This window comes from Hevea brasiliensis, chromosome 3 (genome assembly GCF_030052815.1).
Source record: "Hevea brasiliensis isolate MT/VB/25A 57/8 chromosome 3, ASM3005281v1, whole genome shotgun sequence".
Lineage (NCBI taxonomy): Eukaryota > Viridiplantae > Streptophyta > Magnoliopsida > Malpighiales > Euphorbiaceae > Hevea > Hevea brasiliensis.
The window spans coordinates 111,456,406-111,476,480 of NC_079495.1; the positions used below are offsets into that span (position 1 = coordinate 111,456,406).

The 20,075-nt window shown below is 34.9% G+C and overlaps 4 protein-coding genes across 13 annotated transcripts; 2 read left to right on the forward strand and 2 right to left on the reverse strand.

Annotated features, from left to right (window-relative positions):
* The first annotated feature begins 2,636 nt into the window (after positions 1 to 2,636).
* Positions 2,637 to 6,780, forward strand: LOC110632311 (uncharacterized). The gene is made up of 3 exons (XM_058144600.1): positions 2,637 to 3,033; positions 3,821 to 5,255; positions 5,353 to 6,780. The coding sequence occupies exons 1-3, from the start codon at positions 2,784 to 2,786 to the stop codon at positions 5,570 to 5,572; spliced, it is 1,905 nt and encodes a 634-aa protein (XP_058000583.1). The 5' UTR covers positions 2,637 to 2,783; the 3' UTR covers positions 5,573 to 6,780.
* Positions 6,781 to 7,689: 909 nt separating this feature from the next.
* LOC110632389 (pentatricopeptide repeat-containing protein At1g63330) lies at positions 7,690 to 10,373 on the forward strand. 2 transcript variants are annotated; one of them, XM_021780708.2, is made up of 2 exons: positions 7,693 to 7,890; positions 8,205 to 10,373. In XM_021780708.2, exon 2 carries the CDS (start codon positions 8,259 to 8,261, stop codon positions 10,125 to 10,127), a length of 1,869 nt encoding a protein of 622 aa, XP_021636400.2. In that variant the 5' UTR covers positions 7,693 to 7,890; positions 8,205 to 8,258; the 3' UTR covers positions 10,128 to 10,373. The 2 variants fall into 2 exon arrangements, with proteins under 2 accessions (XP_021636329.2, XP_021636400.2); XM_021780637.2 differs by having other exon boundaries at positions 7,690 to 10,373.
* Positions 10,374 to 12,558: 2,185 nt separating this feature from the next.
* Positions 12,559 to 14,240, reverse strand: LOC110632521 (uncharacterized). The gene is made up of 2 exons (XM_021780814.2): positions 13,156 to 14,240; positions 12,559 to 13,050 (listed from the first exon to the last, which is right to left on the reverse strand). Exon 1 carries the CDS (start codon positions 14,025 to 14,027, stop codon positions 13,200 to 13,202), a length of 828 nt encoding a protein of 275 aa, XP_021636506.2. The 5' UTR covers positions 14,028 to 14,240; the 3' UTR covers positions 12,559 to 13,050; positions 13,156 to 13,199.
* Positions 14,241 to 14,905: 665 nt separating this feature from the next.
* On the reverse strand, positions 14,906 to 18,885 carry LOC110632612 (uncharacterized). Of its 9 annotated transcripts, none has more exons than XR_009147782.1 (5): positions 18,743 to 18,885; positions 17,657 to 18,069; positions 15,583 to 17,573; positions 15,327 to 15,452; positions 14,906 to 15,228 (listed from the first exon to the last, which is right to left on the reverse strand). XR_009147782.1 is itself a non-coding variant. In XM_058144601.1 (4 exons), exons 2-3 carry the CDS (start codon positions 18,001 to 18,003, stop codon positions 15,617 to 15,619), a joined length of 2,304 nt encoding a protein of 767 aa, XP_058000584.1. In that variant the 5' UTR covers positions 18,004 to 18,006; positions 18,743 to 18,884; the 3' UTR covers positions 14,906 to 15,228; positions 15,583 to 15,616. The 9 variants fall into 9 exon arrangements, 2 of the variants coding, with proteins under 2 accessions (XP_058000584.1, XP_058000585.1); XR_009147781.1 differs by having other exon boundaries at positions 18,663 to 18,861; XR_009147783.1 differs by having other exon boundaries at positions 15,327 to 15,472; positions 18,663 to 18,861.
* Positions 18,886 to 20,075: the final 1,190 nt, after the last annotated feature.

The following is a 20,075-nucleotide window of genomic DNA, read 5'->3' on the forward strand; positions in this document are numbered from 1 at the left end:
AAGAAATAATCAAAACCAACAAATTTGGCACCCAAAATGTGGTATGTGGGTATAATTAGATTTTTCATACCTATTGAGCATAAGAAAGTCAACTTAGTGACATGAATAGTAACTCCAAAATGAAAATTTTCAAGAATGTTAGTTTAAGCATATTGGGGCTAGAATTGAGTGTATATAAATAAATTATTGGATTTGTTATGAGATAAGATACTGAAACACTTTAAATTGCGTGTTTCAGCTGAAAAATACTTGAAAAATGATAGGGCAAACTGAGTTAAGGCCTAGAGGCGACTCACATCAGGTTCGTGCACAATAAATTTTCACTTTCGATTTGCTATTAGAAATTTTATTTGAATACATTTTGGAGCAATTTATGCTAAACAATACTTTAAAAAATATTGTGTTGCCTTCTTTGTAAATGGAAATTTGAAATGAAAATTGATTAATTTTTGCATGAAATGTTGAATAATATGATTTTAAAATTTATTTTTGATTCACACTTGGCATGGCAGTCCCTTACTATGTTCCTCATCCACTTGTGGGGTTGAGTTTGATATTTGATCACTTTCCTCCCTCTCTGGCTTGCCAGTTTGAGGTGAGTTTGGATGAGTACTCATTAGCTAGCTAGCCACCTCCCTTATTGATTTCGATTAGTGGGGTGAGTTTGCCTTATCATGGTGTACAACACGGTATGTTTAAAAATTTTGTGTCATGACCTAAGTTGTATTATTGATTGGCAACACTGTGTTTATTAAATTGTTTGATTAAATTTGTGTTATATTAAGTTTTAAAAATTGTGATTTGTTATAAATATGATTTGAAAAATTGTGAAATGTGATTGCGAGATTTTTGAATTGTGAATTGTTCATAAATATTTTATATTATGCATTTTACATATTATTGTGCACTACTGAGTATTTTTATACTCAGCGATAGCTCATTTTGCTGTCGCATATAGAGGCAAGGAAAAAGCAACAGAGTGAGTTACTGGTTGTGGGGACTACCCATAGACTTTTATACGGGTATTTGATTATACCCTTATAATTTCTTGATGTAAATAATTTTGTAGTTATATGTACTTTTGTAACTGAGCAGTTGTACAGTTAATATGTAATACTATTGTCTTTTGAATTTTTATGTCTGTAAATCTAACTGCAAATGTAAATTTCTTATTTTGAATGCATTGTGCATAGGTTAATTTGAACTATTTGAGATAAAATTTTATTTTGAATTGTGAAGAAGGATGAGAATTATGTTGATTTGAGTTTTTGTAGTTGAATTGGTGAAGTGTATTATTATTGGGAGTGTTTTCCTACAGGTAAAATTTTTTGTTTTTCTAAATTACTGCAGGCACTCTACCGAAAATTTTTCAGAATTTGTAAAAAAATAAAATGGACAATAATTTTAACTAGCTTTTAATCTTCAATTAAATATTTTTAGTTTCTACAAAAAATGCTCACCACTTCCAAAAAGTAAGAAAATGGTTTTAAAATCCATTGTAGTGTACTTAATGGGTTATCGGTAGGTGAAATTCGGTAGTTCATTAAGTATACTACTGGATCATGTTATGCCTTACAGAAGGGTAAGGTGTGACAAGCATATTAATTTACCTATCACTATCTATTTCAATTTCATATCATAGATAAATTTTAAATTAATTATAAATTGAATAATAATTAATTAATTTAATTAAAATTAAAATTATTTTTGTTTAAAAAATAAAATAATTAAATGTAATTAAAGTAAAAAATTAAAATTAAAAGTGAAATGAATAATTTGATTTAAGTAATCTAACATTAACTGGCCATTTTTTTAAAAACTAAACCTGCCAAATTAAAGGGTAAAAAATTTAGTATATCGTATCTTACACGTTTTATATAATACATATGATTTTTTGTTAATTGGTGCAGAGTTCCAGAAAAAAATAAAAAAACCTCAAATAATAAATATTAGTTAAGAAAAAATTATTTCATCATAAATATTGACAAAAAAAAGTACGAGTGGATTATACTATTTAAAGCTTAAGTAAAGTAAAATTAAAATAAATATTTAAAATTAAAATTTAAATATTATATATGCTATTAAAATTTAAATAATTATATATATATGTTTTATTTAATGTGTGAAGGGAAGATAAGGGAGAGAGAAAAAGTTTTGAGTTTTTTTTTATAAATAAAAGCATAATTTATTATTGTTTATTAAAAAAGAGAATGCAATTGAAGAAAAATTATTGAAGAAAGAAAAATTATAGAATGGAGAAAAAATTATACTTTAAAAAATATAAAAAATAAAAAAATATTTTATATTATTAAAAACCTTTTATCTACATTAATTGTAAATTTACTTCATTCCTTGATTACGATCTAATTTTAAATAATCAATTTAAAATTAAACTATTTAAATAAAATTATAAATTAACGCTAACACTACCAACCATCAAAATTGACTGGAGAGAGAACCATAACCACACGCACAACGGCGACCAAAGAGCAGACCCGAACCGACCCATGGTCCAATACGATGATTACATCATCAGCGCTGGAAATCACCGCGCACGTTAGCAACTGCCCATCAAGGGACACAATCGTAATCTTATCCCGTGAATCGGCTTTCTTAAAGTCGCCAAACGGCATCTTCCTACCTAGCGTTTTAATCTTGTGCTAAGTTGTTAGCCTTTGGTTTTTGTGGAAGCCAAAGCGATCCCCCTCTGTACCACCGCAGTTGGTAGAATAACCAGTGCCTGGGTTGATCGATACCCAATTACCGGATTGATCAAAGAAATTATGGGTGGTGGAAGAGCGGAGGCGCAGTATGTTACGGCGAAGACCTCGGTGTGGTGGGATATAGAGAATTGCCAGGTACCCAGAGAATGCGACCCACATGCCATAGCTCAGAACATAAGCTCTGCTTTGGCGAAGATGAATTATTGTGGGCCGGTTTCTATTTCTGCCTATGGGGATACCAATCGGATTAACTCAGCTGTCCAGCAGGCTCTGTCTAGTACCGGCATCGCACTCAATCACGTTCCCGCTGGTACTTGAATTTTGGTTTTCATCTCTTGTTTTGGTGATCTATGTGTTGGGTTGTTGGATTTTTATGTTCTATAGTGATTTTGCGTAGAAAGGTTGGATCTTGACTTTTGGGATTCCAGAAGTGGAACATGGATTGATTTCATTTTGTTATGGTTTTGTGATCGCTGATTTGTCTTGTTCTTCTTCTTTTTTTTTTTATTTTTATTTTTTTTAAATAAGTTTAAAAACTATCTACTCTATTAGGAGTAGCGTGGTTCTGTTTCAGCAGTACTTGTAGTTTTGCAGTGTCAGTTTGGGTGTTGGAAAGGGAGCTCAGTTCCTAGAGTATGCAATTGGTTCTTGGGCTGAGAGAGAAAAAAGAAGAGGCACCAAATAATGAGGTGGATGCTGGATAGAGGATTATTTCCCTTTATCAATATAGCAAAATTATGGCATATGTATGAGAAAGGGGAAAATTGTTTTCCTCACCTCATAACGGAGGTCTCAAAACGCCTTATATTTCTATACAAATACAAGAAATAATTTCTTGAGGAAAAACAAACAAATATAACAAAAAATAAACATGATTATAATTGCTTTACCACACCTCCTGCATCTACTTAGCCTTCTAGAGGATTAGGCATGGAGCTAACAGTGTAACTTATTTTGTTCATTTGGTGTTCTTCTATCTTATAGTTCTACTTGACCTTGGTTCTTTTAGTCTATATTGGTTTGTTTCCCTACTTTTTAGAAGAACTTAATGTTTTAGATATTGTTTTCTTATAATTTTACAATTTTTATGCAAACAGGCGTTAAAGATGCCAGTGACAAGAAGATTCTCGTGGATATGTTGTTCTGGGCAGTGGACAATCCTGCTCCTGCTAATTATTTGTTAATTTCTGGTGATCGGGATTTTTCTAATGCTCTCCATCAGTTGCGGATGAGGAGATACAATATTCTTCTAGCACAGCCACAAAGAGCATCCGCACCCCTCATTGCAGCAGCTAGGAATGTATGGCTTTGGACAAGTCTTCTCGCCGGTGGACCGCCACTATCAGATGGTGAATCACAACAACTTGGTAATAATATTTTTACATCTGGCTTAGACACTTTACAGATTCCAGTTTCGGATGCCATTCACATAAAGCAACCAGTGGATATGTATCCTGAAAATTCCACTATGGGAAATCAGAGAACTCCTTACACAACTAAACAGAAAGGGAAAACCACCCGAAGAAATTTGAACCAATCAAATGGATCAAAAACATCAAATATGCCTGTCTGGACCCAAGAAGATCCGCATAATTCAAACTCTTACCAACCTGGTCCTACTGTCCCAAAAGGTCCCCTAAATATACCTCCTCCAGATTTTTTTCATGGAAATCCTAACTTTACTCGGAATGAGCTCACTCATGTTCATGGCAACCATCAAAATCAATATCCGCAACCATTAAGGCCAAATGTTCCAGCTATGCAACTTGATTTTACAGCAGGTAGTTTGTACCCACCTAATATTCAAACCCATGCTCCTCCTCTGATGCCTGCTAGGCCAAATGGGACTACCTTTACCTCATCGCCAAATACAAATGTGCCTGATATTGGTAATTTGAACATTTCTGCATACTCAACCAGCTTTCACAACCCTCCAACTCCTCAAAGACGAGGTGGAGAGCCAAAGCATGATCCAAAGAAAAAAGCTTCAAAGTCTGTTAACTTAAGTAACTCACAAAATGGATATGTGCCACAGAACATGCCATCAGGATACCACGAGACACCAAAAAGGTACCCTGTTTACCCAGAATATCCACCATCTTCATCAGCGACAGAAACAGCAGCTACTGATGTTGCTTCTGCTAATATTATATGGGGGAGTCTAGGATGCCCCAAACCTCCAATATATGTTCAAGGCCTTATAGGAGTTATGTTACTTGCTTTGAACACCCTTAAAAGTGAGAAGCTAATGCCAACTGAAGCTAATATAGTTGATTGCATTCGATATGGAGATCCCAAGCATCGCAATACTGACATTAAGAAGGCTCTTGAGAGTGCTATTGAGCAGCAGATGATTGTGAAGCAGAACTTAGGAGCTGTGCAGTTGTATGTTGGTAAGAATGAGAAACTCTGGAAATGTGTGAACCCTATAGGTGGCAATCCTAATTCATATCGAAAAGCAACGTGGGATGAAATTCAGAAATATCTGGCATCTCCTGCTGGGCGATCTGCAATTCTATCTTCTCAGTGCAGGTAAAAATCATCACTGTTTTTTTGAATCATTTTGGCTTCCCATGGTTCTTCTCTGACTGAAAATGCTGTCCTGCATTCCCTCTCAATTATTATATAGGTATGAAGCTGCTACTATTTTAAAGAGCATGTGCTTGAAAGATTTTGCTTTGGGTAATGTACTTCAGATCTTAAACATGGTAATAGACATAAAGAAATGGATTATACACCATCATTCTGGGTGGCAACCACTTACTATTACTCTTGCAGAGGCCAATACTGATTCAGGGTCTGACATTAGAGAATGCTCTTCTTCCTTACAATCTGATAGTTGGTGGTAATGGTGTGAGTTGATTTCTGGTGGAAGAACAAGTGTGTAGGAATAGTTATTTTAATTTCTTATTCATGGGAAAGGTCTTAACTTTTTCCTCTAGGACAATATTTAAAGAAGTGCTCGGACAATCTTAAATGCGACGTTATGCCTTACAATTTTCAGAGGTTGCACAGCCCAATTTACTGGCCTTTTGCATCTTGGGAACCCTTCAATGTGTAGTTATTTCAACAGTGGTCTTCATTGAGATTTTGGTGCTGTGGGGGGGTCTGGATGCACAAACTCATAGGTCCCAAAATGTAGCTGGGGAAAGAAGGTGCTTGCTTGCCCCAGCTGCATTTTGGGTTTGTGCGCCCTGCAGTGCCAAACGGGCTGTAGAAGGGTTTTGCTGGGGTTTGCTTTTATTAGGATAGAATTGTTACATGCTTTCAGAACAAGCCATCCAAACATTGGAAGAAAGATATATCACAATGTGGATTTTTAGCTAGCTATTTGGCCACCCGCTAGCATCTTTATGTGTTGCACTAAGAGGGATTAATTCCATATTTTTTACCTCAAGCCAGCAATGGAGTTGGTGCACAAAATGTATCCAAGCTGTATGTGATGGAAAGTCTGAAATTGGTTATATGCTTAAAGATGAGGCTGGAAACATATTGGTTTTATGCCCAAAGATGAGGCTGGAAACATAACAGCATGTCTGAAACAGAAGAAGCAAGTTATTGATGGAAAAAGAATCAATTTATTCCAAATCTAAGAAATTGTTTGTAGTTGGGAACTTTCTGCAGGAAGACTATATGTCCCCAACCTCAATGATGATATCCAATGAAAGAAGTAAAACGAGAATGAGAAAACTGAACAGCAAATGATGGCTTGCGCTGTGGAGTTAAGATGCTTGGATCATGTTTGTCTAAGTGTGGATTAATTTGGCCATTGAGAAGGTGATGTTCTTGTAACTTCTTTGGTAATCAGAACTTTTATTTTTGGGAATAATTATATGTTAAACCGCTATTGTCTGAGCCAAGAATGTGAATTGAGGAGTTGTAACGTAATTTTGTGTTAAACCGCTATCATACGAGCCAAGCATGTGAACTGAGGAGTTGTAACAAAATTTAGTGTGTCTGCGACACTACTAGTTTTGTATGGAATATGTTGTGTATGCTTGCTGTATTCTATAAGCTTGTTTTATACCAGAAATGGATTCTCTCTCTTTTCTCCTGATATCACCGCAACTTTTACAAGTTGCCATGTTTGATGCAGCTATTGAAATGTTTACAACTTTCCAGCTATACTCGTCTTAGCTGGAAAGAGCCAGCTGAAAAATTTTGTCATCTTTAGGTTTCTCAATGCTTGTAGCTAGGGTTGTATGCAGGTCAGTTTGGGTGGATTTAATATATTTTGCTAAATTAAATTGAAAAAGTTAGTTTTGATAATATTCAAATTAAAATTAATAAATTAAATTATAAAATTATGTATATTTAATTTTTATATTAGTCGGGGTGGATTGGGTTTGAATTGTTTTTATTTGTTTTAATACTTTTTAGGCTTTTATAATTTATCTCTTATTAAATCTTTTTCATATGCATTGAAAATTAAAAGATTAATTTTTGAATCATAATTAATATTTAAATATATAAAATCACTAATAGCAGCATTTAACAGAATGCAAGAATTGTGGAGTTCAGAAAGTCCTTGAACTTCTCCTATTGTGGTTACCTGCCTTCGTTGAATGAAACCTTCGAAAGTGGGGAAGTTATAATGCACACTCGGAGCAGCGTTTCTTTGCTCACTTCTTTCAAAGGCTTTTTATTTGAGCACAATCTCATAAATAATATTTTACCATTCTAATCAAATTCAAAGAAAACAAATGATATTGCCATGAGTTGTCTTCTCGTGTGTTTTTAATTAATTAAAAAAAAAATAAATAGAAAATTTAGCAAAATTGATTTAGAAAAAAAAAAGTTTTGGGCTTAAATTCTGTTTTCTGTGAAATTTTTTCTGGGGTTTATTTCCCCATATTTTTTTGGTAAGAAGAAAAATTATCTAAAGTAAATTTAAATTAATAAAATATTAAATCATAAAAAATAAATAAAAATAATTTTATAAATGTGCTTTCTAATTTAACTTTTTAATATCTAAAATTTTTACAGTAAATGAAATGCTGACGTCATAATACTCTTAAAATTAGGTGAATCCAGCCTCTTCCGGCATTGGCAAACTCCTCAGAGAAGCTAAGCAGAGGAAGATCCTTCATCGGCACAAACAGTCTCATAATTCCATAACTTCAAGGATTTTGGCTAACATAATATTTTTTGATGCTTTACTTCTCAGGTTAGTCATCAATCTTATCTTCTTTTTGCTCTGCTTTTGCGCGATTTATATGAGCGATAACTGCGATGCTCCGTCCTTCACTTTCGAAGAGAATTCCCAGATGGGTCAATCTAAAAGTATCCCTTTCTTCAGTTTCTTGCACTAATAGCATTCAAATCAACCCAGAAATTGATCAAAACTTACATAACACAAATTTAGAAGAAAAGATTCAATTTTTGAGGAATAAGCTGTACCCGGATAGCTTAATCAAGGTCTTGCGGAGCACTAATGATATAAACTCTGCTGTTAACTTATTCAAATGGGCTTCCCTTCAGAAACGTTTTCATCACACTGCAGATACATTTTATTGGATAATTTTGAAGCTGGGTATGGCCGGCAATGTCGAGGAAATGGACGGTTTTTGTCAAATTTTGGTAAAAGATGGGTTCCCAGGTGTAGAACATGCTCTTGTTTCATTGATTGAATCATTTGTTAGACATGGCAGGCTAAATGAAGCTATATGCGTTCTTGTTAACATGAGTTTGGGTGGTTATAAGCCTTCCATTAATGTATATAATATTATTTTGGGAGATCTTGTAAAGGAGAGGAGAGGATTTCAAGATGTGGTGTTCGTTTACAAGGAGATGGTGAAGGCAGGAGTGGTACCTACTGTTGATACTTTGAATTATTTGTTGGAGGTTTTGTTTGAGAGCAAAAGGATTGATTCTGCTTTGGATCAATATAGGAGGATGGGTAAGAAAGGATGTAGTCCTAATAGTAGGACTTTTGAGGTAGTTATAAAAGGTCTTATTGTTAATAAACAAGTTGATGATTCCATTATCATTTTGGATGAGATGCTAAAAAACAATTGCTTGCCGGAATTGAGTTTTTATATATGTATAATACCTTTGTTTTGCAGGGAAAATAAATTGGAAGAGGCAATTAGGTTGTTTAGGATGATGCAGACCGCCAACTTTGTTCCAAGTTCATTTATTTATGAGGCTCTGATGCACTGTTTGTGCAAAAACCTTCAGTTACATGATGCAGTAAGCCTTATTGAAGAGATGATGGAAAGTTGTTTGACACCAGGTAATAACGTTCTTGTGGATGTTGTAAATGGGTTTTGTAAATTAGGAAAGATAAATGAGGCTGTGAAGTTCTTGGAAGACAAACATGTTCTTGAAACTTCTCCATATAATGCATTGCTTGGAGGTTGTTGTGATGCTTCTAAATTCTCTGTGGCTAAGGGTCTGCTGGAGAAAATGTTCATGAAAGGTATAGCTGATTGTGATTCTTGGAATATTCTAATCAGATGGCTTTGTGAGAAGGCAGAAATCAGGAAGGCACATGAACTTCTTGGGAGAATGATTATGTCTTCATTGGTTCCTAATTTTGCCACATACTCAGCTCTTGTTCTTGGTCACTGTAGGTTAAACAAGTTTGAAGATGCTCTACAACTATTCCTGCAATTCCATGCCAAATGTTGGGTTTTAGATTGTATTTCTTACTCGGAGCTAATTGAAGGCCTCTGTAGGGCAGGAAAGCTTCTAGAGGCTACTGAAGTGTTTCGCTACATGTTTGCTAGTGGATGTTCCCTTCAGCCTTCCTTCCTTAGTATGCTGATCAAGGATGTATGTGAAAAGGGAATGGTTAATGAAGCTGTCAGGCTACAGCAGATGGCTTATGATTCTGTCATCTCTTGTGCTAATGCCACTTACAATTATATTCTGCTTGGCTTGTCTAAATCAGACAAGGGAAGAAATCTTCTAGAATTTCTCTCACAAATGCTGGTTAAGGGCTGCAATGTAGATGCAGGAGCATATTGCATTCTGATACAAAGCATGATTGAGCAGAATCGAATAAAGGACTCTGCTTTATTTTTCAATACCATGGTTAAAGAGGGTTTAATACCTGATGCAGACGTACTGCATAATCTATTATTATGCTTAGCCAATCATTCACAGCTGTATCTGATTTTAACAACAATTGACAATCTTGTTCCTGATTCACAAGTTCTTGATTCAGCAATGTACAACATACTGGTTACTGGTCTCTGGAAAGAGGGCCATAGGAACGAGGCACGTCGATTATTGGATTTGATGTTGGAGAAGGGTTGGGTCCCAGATGCTTCTACTCATAGATTGTTGATTGGATCTGTTAGTGGCGTGGAAAGTGAACAGAAAATGTCAACATATGAAAACTTTGCAATCAAAGATAATGTTCTTGACATACTTGTTGAGGGCTTGGGGAAAACATGAGTATGTCCATTTCCAAGATACATTTTGATTAACAGATCTCTTGATTTCTTATGGCAATTTCTGCTGCTGAGCTTAAAGATGTAAGATCTTGTCTCAACTTTTCCATCTCAGGAGGATCTGGAATTGTTTCATTAAATTCATATTTGTGGCTGTCATGAGCGGTATGTACACAGATAGATGTATTAATTAGTCCTTTTGGATTGAGTGTTAACATGCCCAATTAATCAAAATCTGTATTATGAACAACGATCTTGGTGCAGTCCAAAGCTGACGTGACTAAACTTAACCTTCATAATACATTTTCAATCAACAAATCAAATCTTCTTTAAATAAAAAGTTTCTACTTTTTCAGTAATGGTTGCTTCCTTTCCATTAGGCTATTTTCTGTTAAATGAGTGGAATTAGGATTGGAATCATCAATAATGATTTCCGCTCTTCATTCAAGATGAATGGATGAGATTTTCATTATACGTTGAAAAGTGTTTGTCATCCACAGAAGTGAGGGGAAAACAAAGGGGGATGATTATGAGGCTTGAGTTGAAGTGGATTAGCATAACAACTAATGAAATTGCTGATTTGTGGATTTCGTCGATCAAATCCTTACAACTTTTATGCATCAAAAAAGAAGATTGCAACTTTTGGTGGAAGACAGTATTAATCTGGATGAGCTAATCATGCACAGAATAAAATATTTATATCATAAAATATTTAATATAAGTTCAATTTTATATAATAACAAATTTAATAGCTCTTAAATAAAATATTAATTAAAATAAATTAATTTTATAAAATTAATTAAAATATATATACAATTAAGTATATAAATCTTTTATGTAAATATTTAAAATAATGACTACTAAACTCATTCTCATGCAAACTCGTTGAAATTATAAATAAAATCCACTTGTTGGAAATATATACTCCTGGGTTGAATTGCGGAATTTGGAGCATCAATAGGCTTTTTCCCAAAGGATCCTGCTGCTCACTTGGTTAGATTAATAGGTTTTCAACCTCTGGTTTTTATGTTGTTTATACATACCAATTTCTTTTTTCCTTCTCACTTTGTTTATGTTGTTTCTCTGGTGCGGACCTTTGAAGTGGATTTCAAATCCCCGATTTGGCATCATGATCTACTGATAGCATTCAAGGATGTCAAGAGTTTGATGAATCTTTCTTATAAATATTACTCATTTGGATAAATTTTATATAACCCTTTAGGGTTCAATGGTCGGAGAGAGTATATCTTAAAAAGATTAATTATTGAAATGAAAATGATTTGGTGTGAACTTGCAGGCTATGAAATTAGTGATTCCATTAATTCGCTCTATATCTTTTGCTGGAATTTTTCAAGATCTCTGCCTTTAAGTTCTTAATTCTTTGTAAAGGGTTGATAATTTGCTTCATTTTACTCAATTTAGTGGATGTATGAAATGTATGGTTGGTCAGAATAGTAATCAAAAGGGAATTGGGTACTGGGAAAAATAAAATAAAATCTACATTTAACAACCTCAATAGCATTTATCTAAAATTTAGCATAAAATGCGTCTTTTGTTGAGTCTTCAATAATGTAACCACAAAGTTCTTCCAGAATGGAGAAAGACGGGATCATCCCATAAAAAAAAAGGATCCCTGGTTGGCATTTCTGTTGTTGATCACCAACTGTTCACTACTAACAGCAATAAATCTACGTATTATTTGTTGCATTTTTCTTTCCTAAATAAGACAAACTAAAATATATACAAACAAGATTCAAAGAAACCTCTGTTTTGGTTATTGATAGATTCAAAGGCACACCTGGGCGAAATTTCATTCTATGCTTGAGGTAAATTGGTAATCATGGTGGAAAAACCAAAGTCCCCAGATGATAGATTAAAAATGATCAAAACAAGGTATGAATTTGAACCTGAGCTTAATGTATACCTGCTCAAAACAAAAGCTTCAATAGATCCTAATATTTAGAGGAAGGGCATATATGTTATGCATTAAATCATTAACCATCGATAGAAAGTACCCGCAAAACCAGAACTGTATTCCAAATCCCAGCCTTAATCCCTAGTGTTTCAATATAAACATAAAGTGAAGAAAAGAATTTCGCAAAGTTTCAAACAATTTCCTCTTCTGTATGCATGAATCATGATGTTGAAACATCAATGTAATAAGAATTACCCACCTATAAAAATAAAACCCTGTTTAGCTAAAAGCTAACTTCATTTACCAACAAACAGGAAATGCAATTATGCAAATGCCCATGAATCCAAGTAAAATACAAGCACGGAGAACAGTATCACTGCACTAGAAAATGTTGTGTTAAGGCTCAGGATTCTGGTGGCTTAACCAAGGTGTTTGGGCAGTGAGAAAGAGAAGGGAAAGTGAAGGAAAGTGGGAGAGAAAGAAGAGAAAATGAAATTTGTTGGAAAGAAAGGGGAAAGAATTTAAAGAGAGAATGAAATTATTTGTTAATTGATTCAATAATGGTTTCAATACAATTCAGGCGCTTTATACAATCACTGTTAACTTACTAAGCAGAATCAACTAAGCAATTGACTAGTAACTAAACTCCAGCTCAGCAATTGATCCTTCCCCTTCCTCATGTGTACCTACTTCCGGATAGACTATCTTCACTCATGACAGTATGCAAAGGAAAAGGGAAGTTCCAATAATATATTTTATTACCACTGGATGTGTAATCACACTAGGTAAAAAGGGACAAAAGGAAGCTAGTAAAGAATTAAACTTGGCTAACCAGAGTCTAATCAGAATACATGAACATGCACCCTAATCGATTATACACAACAACAGGCATTATATATGTGTAGAAACAACACAATGCGCTGAGAGAAATTTATACTTATTTGGCAAAATCATCTCACAGAAGCTTTCCTTTGTATCACAGAGAATTTCAATATTTTCGCGACCTATGAATCTGCAAATCAAAGCATACATAATCAGGAAGAGCATTTTCTAGATACAAGAAAATGAAAAAAAATTCATCTTTGATCATTGAAAACCAGCACAGTGGAATCTGTACCTAGGATATTAGCTTTGGCTATTGGGTGGACCAGTGAAGAATATTTACGAGCTCTTATGAACAAGTGAATCGAAATTCTCTTCTTTAACACTAACGTTACCATGATTAGTGTTCAAGTTCTGCTTCTTCTCTGCATTACTTCCATTATCAAGACCCTTTTCAAAATGACCTGAATTATTGTGGGAATTTCCATTGTTCTTGGCAATTTCAACAGAAGTAATTCGCTCCACATTCATAGGTGACGTTCCATCGACGCGCTCTCTCTCCCGTTTCCCGAAATTCCCAGATCCAGAAACCTCCACGGATTCTACGTCCTTCCTCTTCGCCACCAACGCCACGTGCTCCAACGCCTCCCTAGCTCTCTTCCTACAAACAGCCGCTTCCCGTACCCTCCTTTCAGCCTCCGCCCTCGCCACAATCACCGCCTTCGCCATGGAGGAAGCGGCAATCCTCGCTGCGCAAAGAAGGACCGTGGCCATTTTCTTATCAATGGTTCGATTATTGGTTTTATCGAGGTGAAAAAAGGAGAAATTGGGGTCAGCGCAAGGCGGGCAGAGGAAGGGCAAGGAGGAAGGAGGGTGGGGGGGCACGCAGTGGGAGTGGGTGAAGGAGGAGCAATTGGAGCAAGAGAGGCGCTTGGAAGGAGGAGGAGGGGAAGAGTCGTAGAATGTGAAGCAGGAAGGGCAGAAAGAGGAAGGGTGGAGGCGGAGGACACAGGAGGTGCAGAGTCGGCGATAGATACCTCGAAGGCGGACGTGGTGGAGAAGCCAGGTGTCTTTGAAGCCACAGTTGCCGCATTCTCCGGCGGATGGATTGGTGGCTTCGCTGTTGATGCTAGTTGTATTGGGTTTTGCTGTTATTGGGATATTCATTTTGGGAAATTCTAAAGAAGAGAAGGATACGATTGAGAAAAGAGACTTCCGGCTTTCACTAGGAGGTGGCGGCAGTGCTGGCGGTTGAGGAGCGCTGAGGAGGGGGGAGGGGTTTATGAGAGAATTTTCCACTTGAAGCTCTCAGAGAAATTTGAGAGAGCGACCAAAGAGGGAGACAAATTTTCTTTAGAAACCAGCGGTTGTCCTGAACGGCAACGTTTTAACCAGAGGATCTGTTATCCCTTATAGAACGATGCCGTATATATTTTGGTGACAAGGCTGGAGCATCATTTTTTCCTTTTTGTAAAAGACAAAGCCATGAGGAATTTTGAAGTAACAATTGCCGTAAGATGATGCTAAAAGAAATCCACATAATTGAAAGCCACTTTCACAGAAAAAGACCCTTTTATAATCTTGTCGGACTGTGCAAATTCCCAGTTGCTTGAGGTTACGGATTCTTATCTAACTCCATTACTATTAAAATTATTATTGAAAAAATTATATATTAAAATATATTAATTAAAAAATATTAAAAAACAATTAAAAATTAAATTTAATTATTTTTAATTATAAAAATATTAAAATAATAAAATAAATTTTTTTAAACTATTTTTTTCAATGACATATAAAATAATATTTTTATTTAAAAAAAATTTTAAAATCTAAAACTTAATGCTAAATAAGACTTCAGTCTCTAATCAAATTAATCTATGTGCTTGTTCCATCTATCCCATCTCTCTCGTTTTGCTAAATAATCCATATGCACACATATATATATATATATATATATTAAAATTCTTATTGAGCTTCAAATGTGGGCTCTAGAGTCTTATACCAACTCAAGTTTTAGCACTACCATTAAAGAACATATAAATGCATTGACAAGTGAAAAAGCCTTTCCTCATATCACCGGCAAATATTGAGAACCAGTACTCTTATGTTTACATCAAGCTAGAACATGCTTCCCTAGCATTATTGCCATGGTCATCGCTTGTTATTCGAGCTATAGCATGAATTCAAGTAAAAAATAAATACCAAAGAACACTGGCTACACAAAAACTACCCTAAAATGCTAAAGATTGATTCCCATGGCTCAGGTTTATTGTCATAACATTGCAGGTTTTTGTGTATCCTTCAGTTTCAGCCTGATGCCTCCGGTCCTTGATGAGATATGAGAGCGTTAACGTTGCATTTACAGATTCTGACAAACATGAGAACATTTGATTAGCTGAATACATCAATAGCATCTACAGATTGCATCTCAGGAACTCCAAAGCAAAGACTCATCTAAAAACGTACAAGTGCGTGTTTATATAGAAAAGAAGCTGTCTTGGCCATTTTGTTGACCAATATTTTTGAAGCAGCAAGTAGCTGGATATATATGGCTGTATACGGACTTCAGTATAGGTATATTGAAAGCAAAACCTAGAAATGCAAATCAATTTCTGTTCATATAGGATTCAAAAATGGAAGTAGTCAATAAAGAAAACCAATAGTTCCAGTGTCATGAAAGAGATATTATAAAGTGCACTATGTGCAAATAACTGATACTTACAGCGCCTTAAACTTTACAAAGCTCTTCTAACACTCTACAAAAGCTCTTTGCAGGTGGATTTGTTGTGTCCAAGACCCTTGCACCTACTGCACTGGAGCTGACGTTTAGCTACATCTTGTGGTCCACATCTCTTTGTAGTGGGTCGTCCTGGAGGGCGTCGGGTTGGAGGAGGGGTTACAGTTACTGTAAGTTGAGAAGAATCTTTCGGGACAGGCCAGTCCACAGTTGGTATAGGATGAACTGATTCTGAATAAGTTAATCTGTAGCTCTCAGTTGTGAAATATCTTGAACAATATTCATATGGGCTCCTTCCAATACAACTAATGACTGCAACAGCATGGCAGCAAGGTAAACCAGTTAGCTGCCACCCTTTGCAACTACAATCCCATCGATCAATGTCAACCACTTCAACTGATTCACCACGAACCTCAAATGTGCTACCAGCAGACAGTAGCACTTGAAGGGAGGGGGCCTTTAAGCTCTCCTTTTCAAGTTTTTCCTCCATGGATGGTGTTAACCTTGTCATCCACAGATCAGATTCTGCCCGCTGTGTGTAAATCAACTCCATAACCTTACCCCGTATTGCATCAACCATCTGTGTTATCGGCAATTCATGAGCATCTGATGCCCAACTATAGAACATCTCTCCAAAGTTAGACATCATATGGTTATATCTAGCACCCTGAAAGAATGCATTAGCCCAATTTTGAGGCTCACTTTGTATGATCCAAGTATAAGCATCTAGTGAAATGCTTTTAATGCTTTCTATGCACCTCTGAAATACTTCAGGCCTAGGTGCATAAGCAGCAGAATACAAATCCTCAACCATGAGTCGCTTCACCTCGTGAGAAAACTGTCCCTTCAAGTCCCGAATAAGTTGCTCAGTCAAGTACCGAAGGCAATAGCCATGGTATGATTCCTTAAATATATCAACAATTGATTCCTTTAAACCCTTCAGTCTGTCTGCCACAAATGTTATGGGACAAGAGGTTGATAGTGCAGTTTTCAGTTGCAATAAAAACCAATGCCAATTATCATCAGTTTCTGCATCTACTACAGCAAATGCCACAGGAAATACACCATCATCCCCATCTGCAGCTGTTGCAGCTAATAATGTGCCTTGATATTTTGACTTCAATGGTATACTATCAAGGAAAAGGAGAGGCCTACAACCTTGAAGAAAACCATATAATGATGCATGGAATGAGACAAACAGGCGCTGGAAACTCGAGTCTTCCTTAGTAGTGAAAGTAGCAAGACTGCCTGGATTAGTCTCTGTTATCTTTTCACAGAACAAGGGTAACTGATTATATGCCTCTTTATATGAACCTTGAAGTTGTTCCTTTGCAATCTCTTTTCCACGCCATGCCTGAAAATAATTTAGCTGGATCCCATACTCTTGTTTGATGTCATTTACAATATCCTTAGGCTTGTAATTTGGAAAAACTTTCAACTTTTCCTTGATGATGCTAGCCACCCAGCTTCGAGTTGCCTGATGCCCTGTTGTCACTACAGACCCTTCACATGTATGCGTTGGATTCATCTTCTTAATACAGATTAGTTGAGTGGTTGACAATCTTGATGCATGAATTCTCCAAGGACAACCTTCTGCTTTGCATTTAACAGTCACACGGTGACTATCATTCTTCTTATACCTAAAAGCAAACTGATGTGCAATGGCATATTTACGCAATGATTCACGAAATTCATGAACACTGGTGAATCTTTGACCCACTCCAGTAATAGTATTTTGCCACTGTTGTGCACCTTTACCATGCCTATCGTCAGTGGAACCAACAAGAGGAAGAATAGGGGAAATGTCAAGTGGTTGATCAATCTGTGCATCATCAACATGAACATCAACATGATTGGTATCAACTACAACATCAAGAGGTCCAGCGAGTTGGATAGCAGATTGCATGGTATCATCCACAATAGCCAGAGGCGCATCAACAGGAGGAACTGCTTCTGACAAAGTTGTTCTGCTTGATCTATAAAACAAAAGAATAAACAAAGTTACACCAATCCATCCAAAAACAATTATTTATTTTAGCTTAGACATGGAGAAGACTACCTACTGGCGGGCAAGTTTGAGACATCAGGCAGAACAATATCTTCCAATATTACATAAATGTCAGTGGTGACAGAATCCCCATGAAACTTTATCATCCTCTTTAGGTCCTTATCATTGGAGATAGTAATGAGAGTCTTCCTATTGCCAGGGAGAAAGTACTTGAGAGAAATAGTATTGATGCTACAGTTAAACATTTCAGCAACTTCCATCTTAAAGTCATTAAACTTCATTTGGTCGTCAATGTCTATAGCATGAGCATTACCACCTCTATAAGATAATGAACCATCCTTATCAGTCTCAAATTCGCCCCCCAACTGGCAAATTGCTATTAGTTTAGGCTCTGCCATGACCTACCAAATCAAATTCGTGATGAAGAAGTCGGTTCAAATAATTCAGAGCAAAACCAAGTGTGGCTGCACATTGATAATAAAATTCCATATGAGTCCTAAATCTCATCTACCACAAGCAACCACAAATTCTCCACAAGTAAATGTTTACACATAAATTGTCATGACATCCACATCACCGCATCAGGATAACAACAAACTTGTACTTAAAACTTCACCGAGCTGAAGTACAAGAAAGAATTTATATTTTGAGAATCATCGAGCTAAAAGTAAACTCAACCAACCCGAATTGTGTAATTTAAGAAAACCTGTCAAATTTCAAAAATGCCAAAACAATAATGAGCTAAAGAAAAAATTTCTCAGCTTTAACTATACAGAGAACGAATTAACCGACCCTGCAATTCAATTGCTTATACCCACATACTAAAAAAGTGAAAAAATTTACAAATGAAGCACATAAACCATCAAAAATTCCGGTTCATATTCCAAGGGCTAATCCTCTAATAATTTACACCCAAAAATATGACGCCAAAATTCCACCAAGAGCATCTAAAAACAGACAAAACGTAAAATTAACAAAACCAAGAATACAGAAACCCTAGAGGTAGAAGAGAAACAAATAACAACACCATACGGCAAATAAAGAAGGAAAATGTCACCTTTAGTTCCAAATCAGGAACAGAGGAGCAGGAAAGCTTAAAGTTAAAAGTACCCAGAAATCCCAATTGACGTAAAATACCTGCAATTTCGTATTTGGTTCGAAACTGGGGTTGCACCACGCCTAATTATCTGCAGAGAGGTTATCTGACTACGTTAGCAGGGAGGGGACGCTCATGAATTTCTCTGCCAATAGTTTTTGTTACAGTTCGTGCTTTTAGCCTATCTGAATGGCGGTTCAGCTGCCACGTAAACATTAGTACGGCTTTTTTTAGTGGGTCCCTTCCTCATGATTTGATTGTTTGATGACATCAGATTTTTTCTCATCCACTCCGGTCCATGTAGCTTCCTATTTTTGCCTTTTGCATTTTAACTTTTTTTTTTTTTTAATTTTGTAATTTTTTTTTTATATAAACCAAATCTTGCAACTACTTATCAGAATAAAAAATGTAAATTAAAAATTATCTTACAAATAATTTTGTAGCATAAAAAATTGAAATTCAAAATTTAATATTATTATAAATTAAAAAAATTACTCATCTCTAGAAAATTTAATAAAAAACTATTTATATTTAATTATAATTTATCTAGATAATTTTGCTATTATAAAATTCTACTATCATTTGCAATACTAAGAGAATTTAATCACTCGTAAGGATAACATTTAATAATAGATATTTCCTATTATTACTTAGTTCTATATAAAGTAAAATTTATTTATTATGAAAAATGAAGTTGTTTAACATAAGTTTTTAATAATAAGTATCTTTTATGATTATTTACTTTAAAATTAATTTATTACGAAAATCAAATTTATTTAACATAAAACTAATTTCATGATATTTTTATAAAATGATTTTTTTTCGTAGGGTAATAAATTTTTTCATAAATTTGTTACCTTAAAAGAAAAAAAAAATTCTTCACATAAAAAAACACATAATATTTTTTTAAAAAAACCTAATACGTAATATTTAATAAATCTTAAATCTCTTCCTACAATTTTTTAATAAAATTTGTCAAAAGTTTTTTTAAAAATTATTATATATTTTTTAAATAAAGAAATTTTACTTTCTTCATTGTGTTAATAAATTTTACATAATTAATTATTTTATAAAAAAAATCTGTTTAAAAAAAAAATCTCTTAAGATAAATTGTAAAAAAAAAAACCCATGTGCCTCTATAGGCAAAACAAAACACCAAGTTTGTGGACATATTTATAGCAAGGATAGAGAGCTATTTGGAGAAAGTAACCTTTTCAAGTATACAAGAAAATTTACACCACAAGACTAGACTAGAAAATCCAGTTTGATAGGGACAGTTTACAGACAAATTGATAATCTTAAATCTCAAATGATTCCAACTTCCATTTCAAATTTTTGCAAGCTTTGGTGAAAGGGTTTATTCATACTTTATAG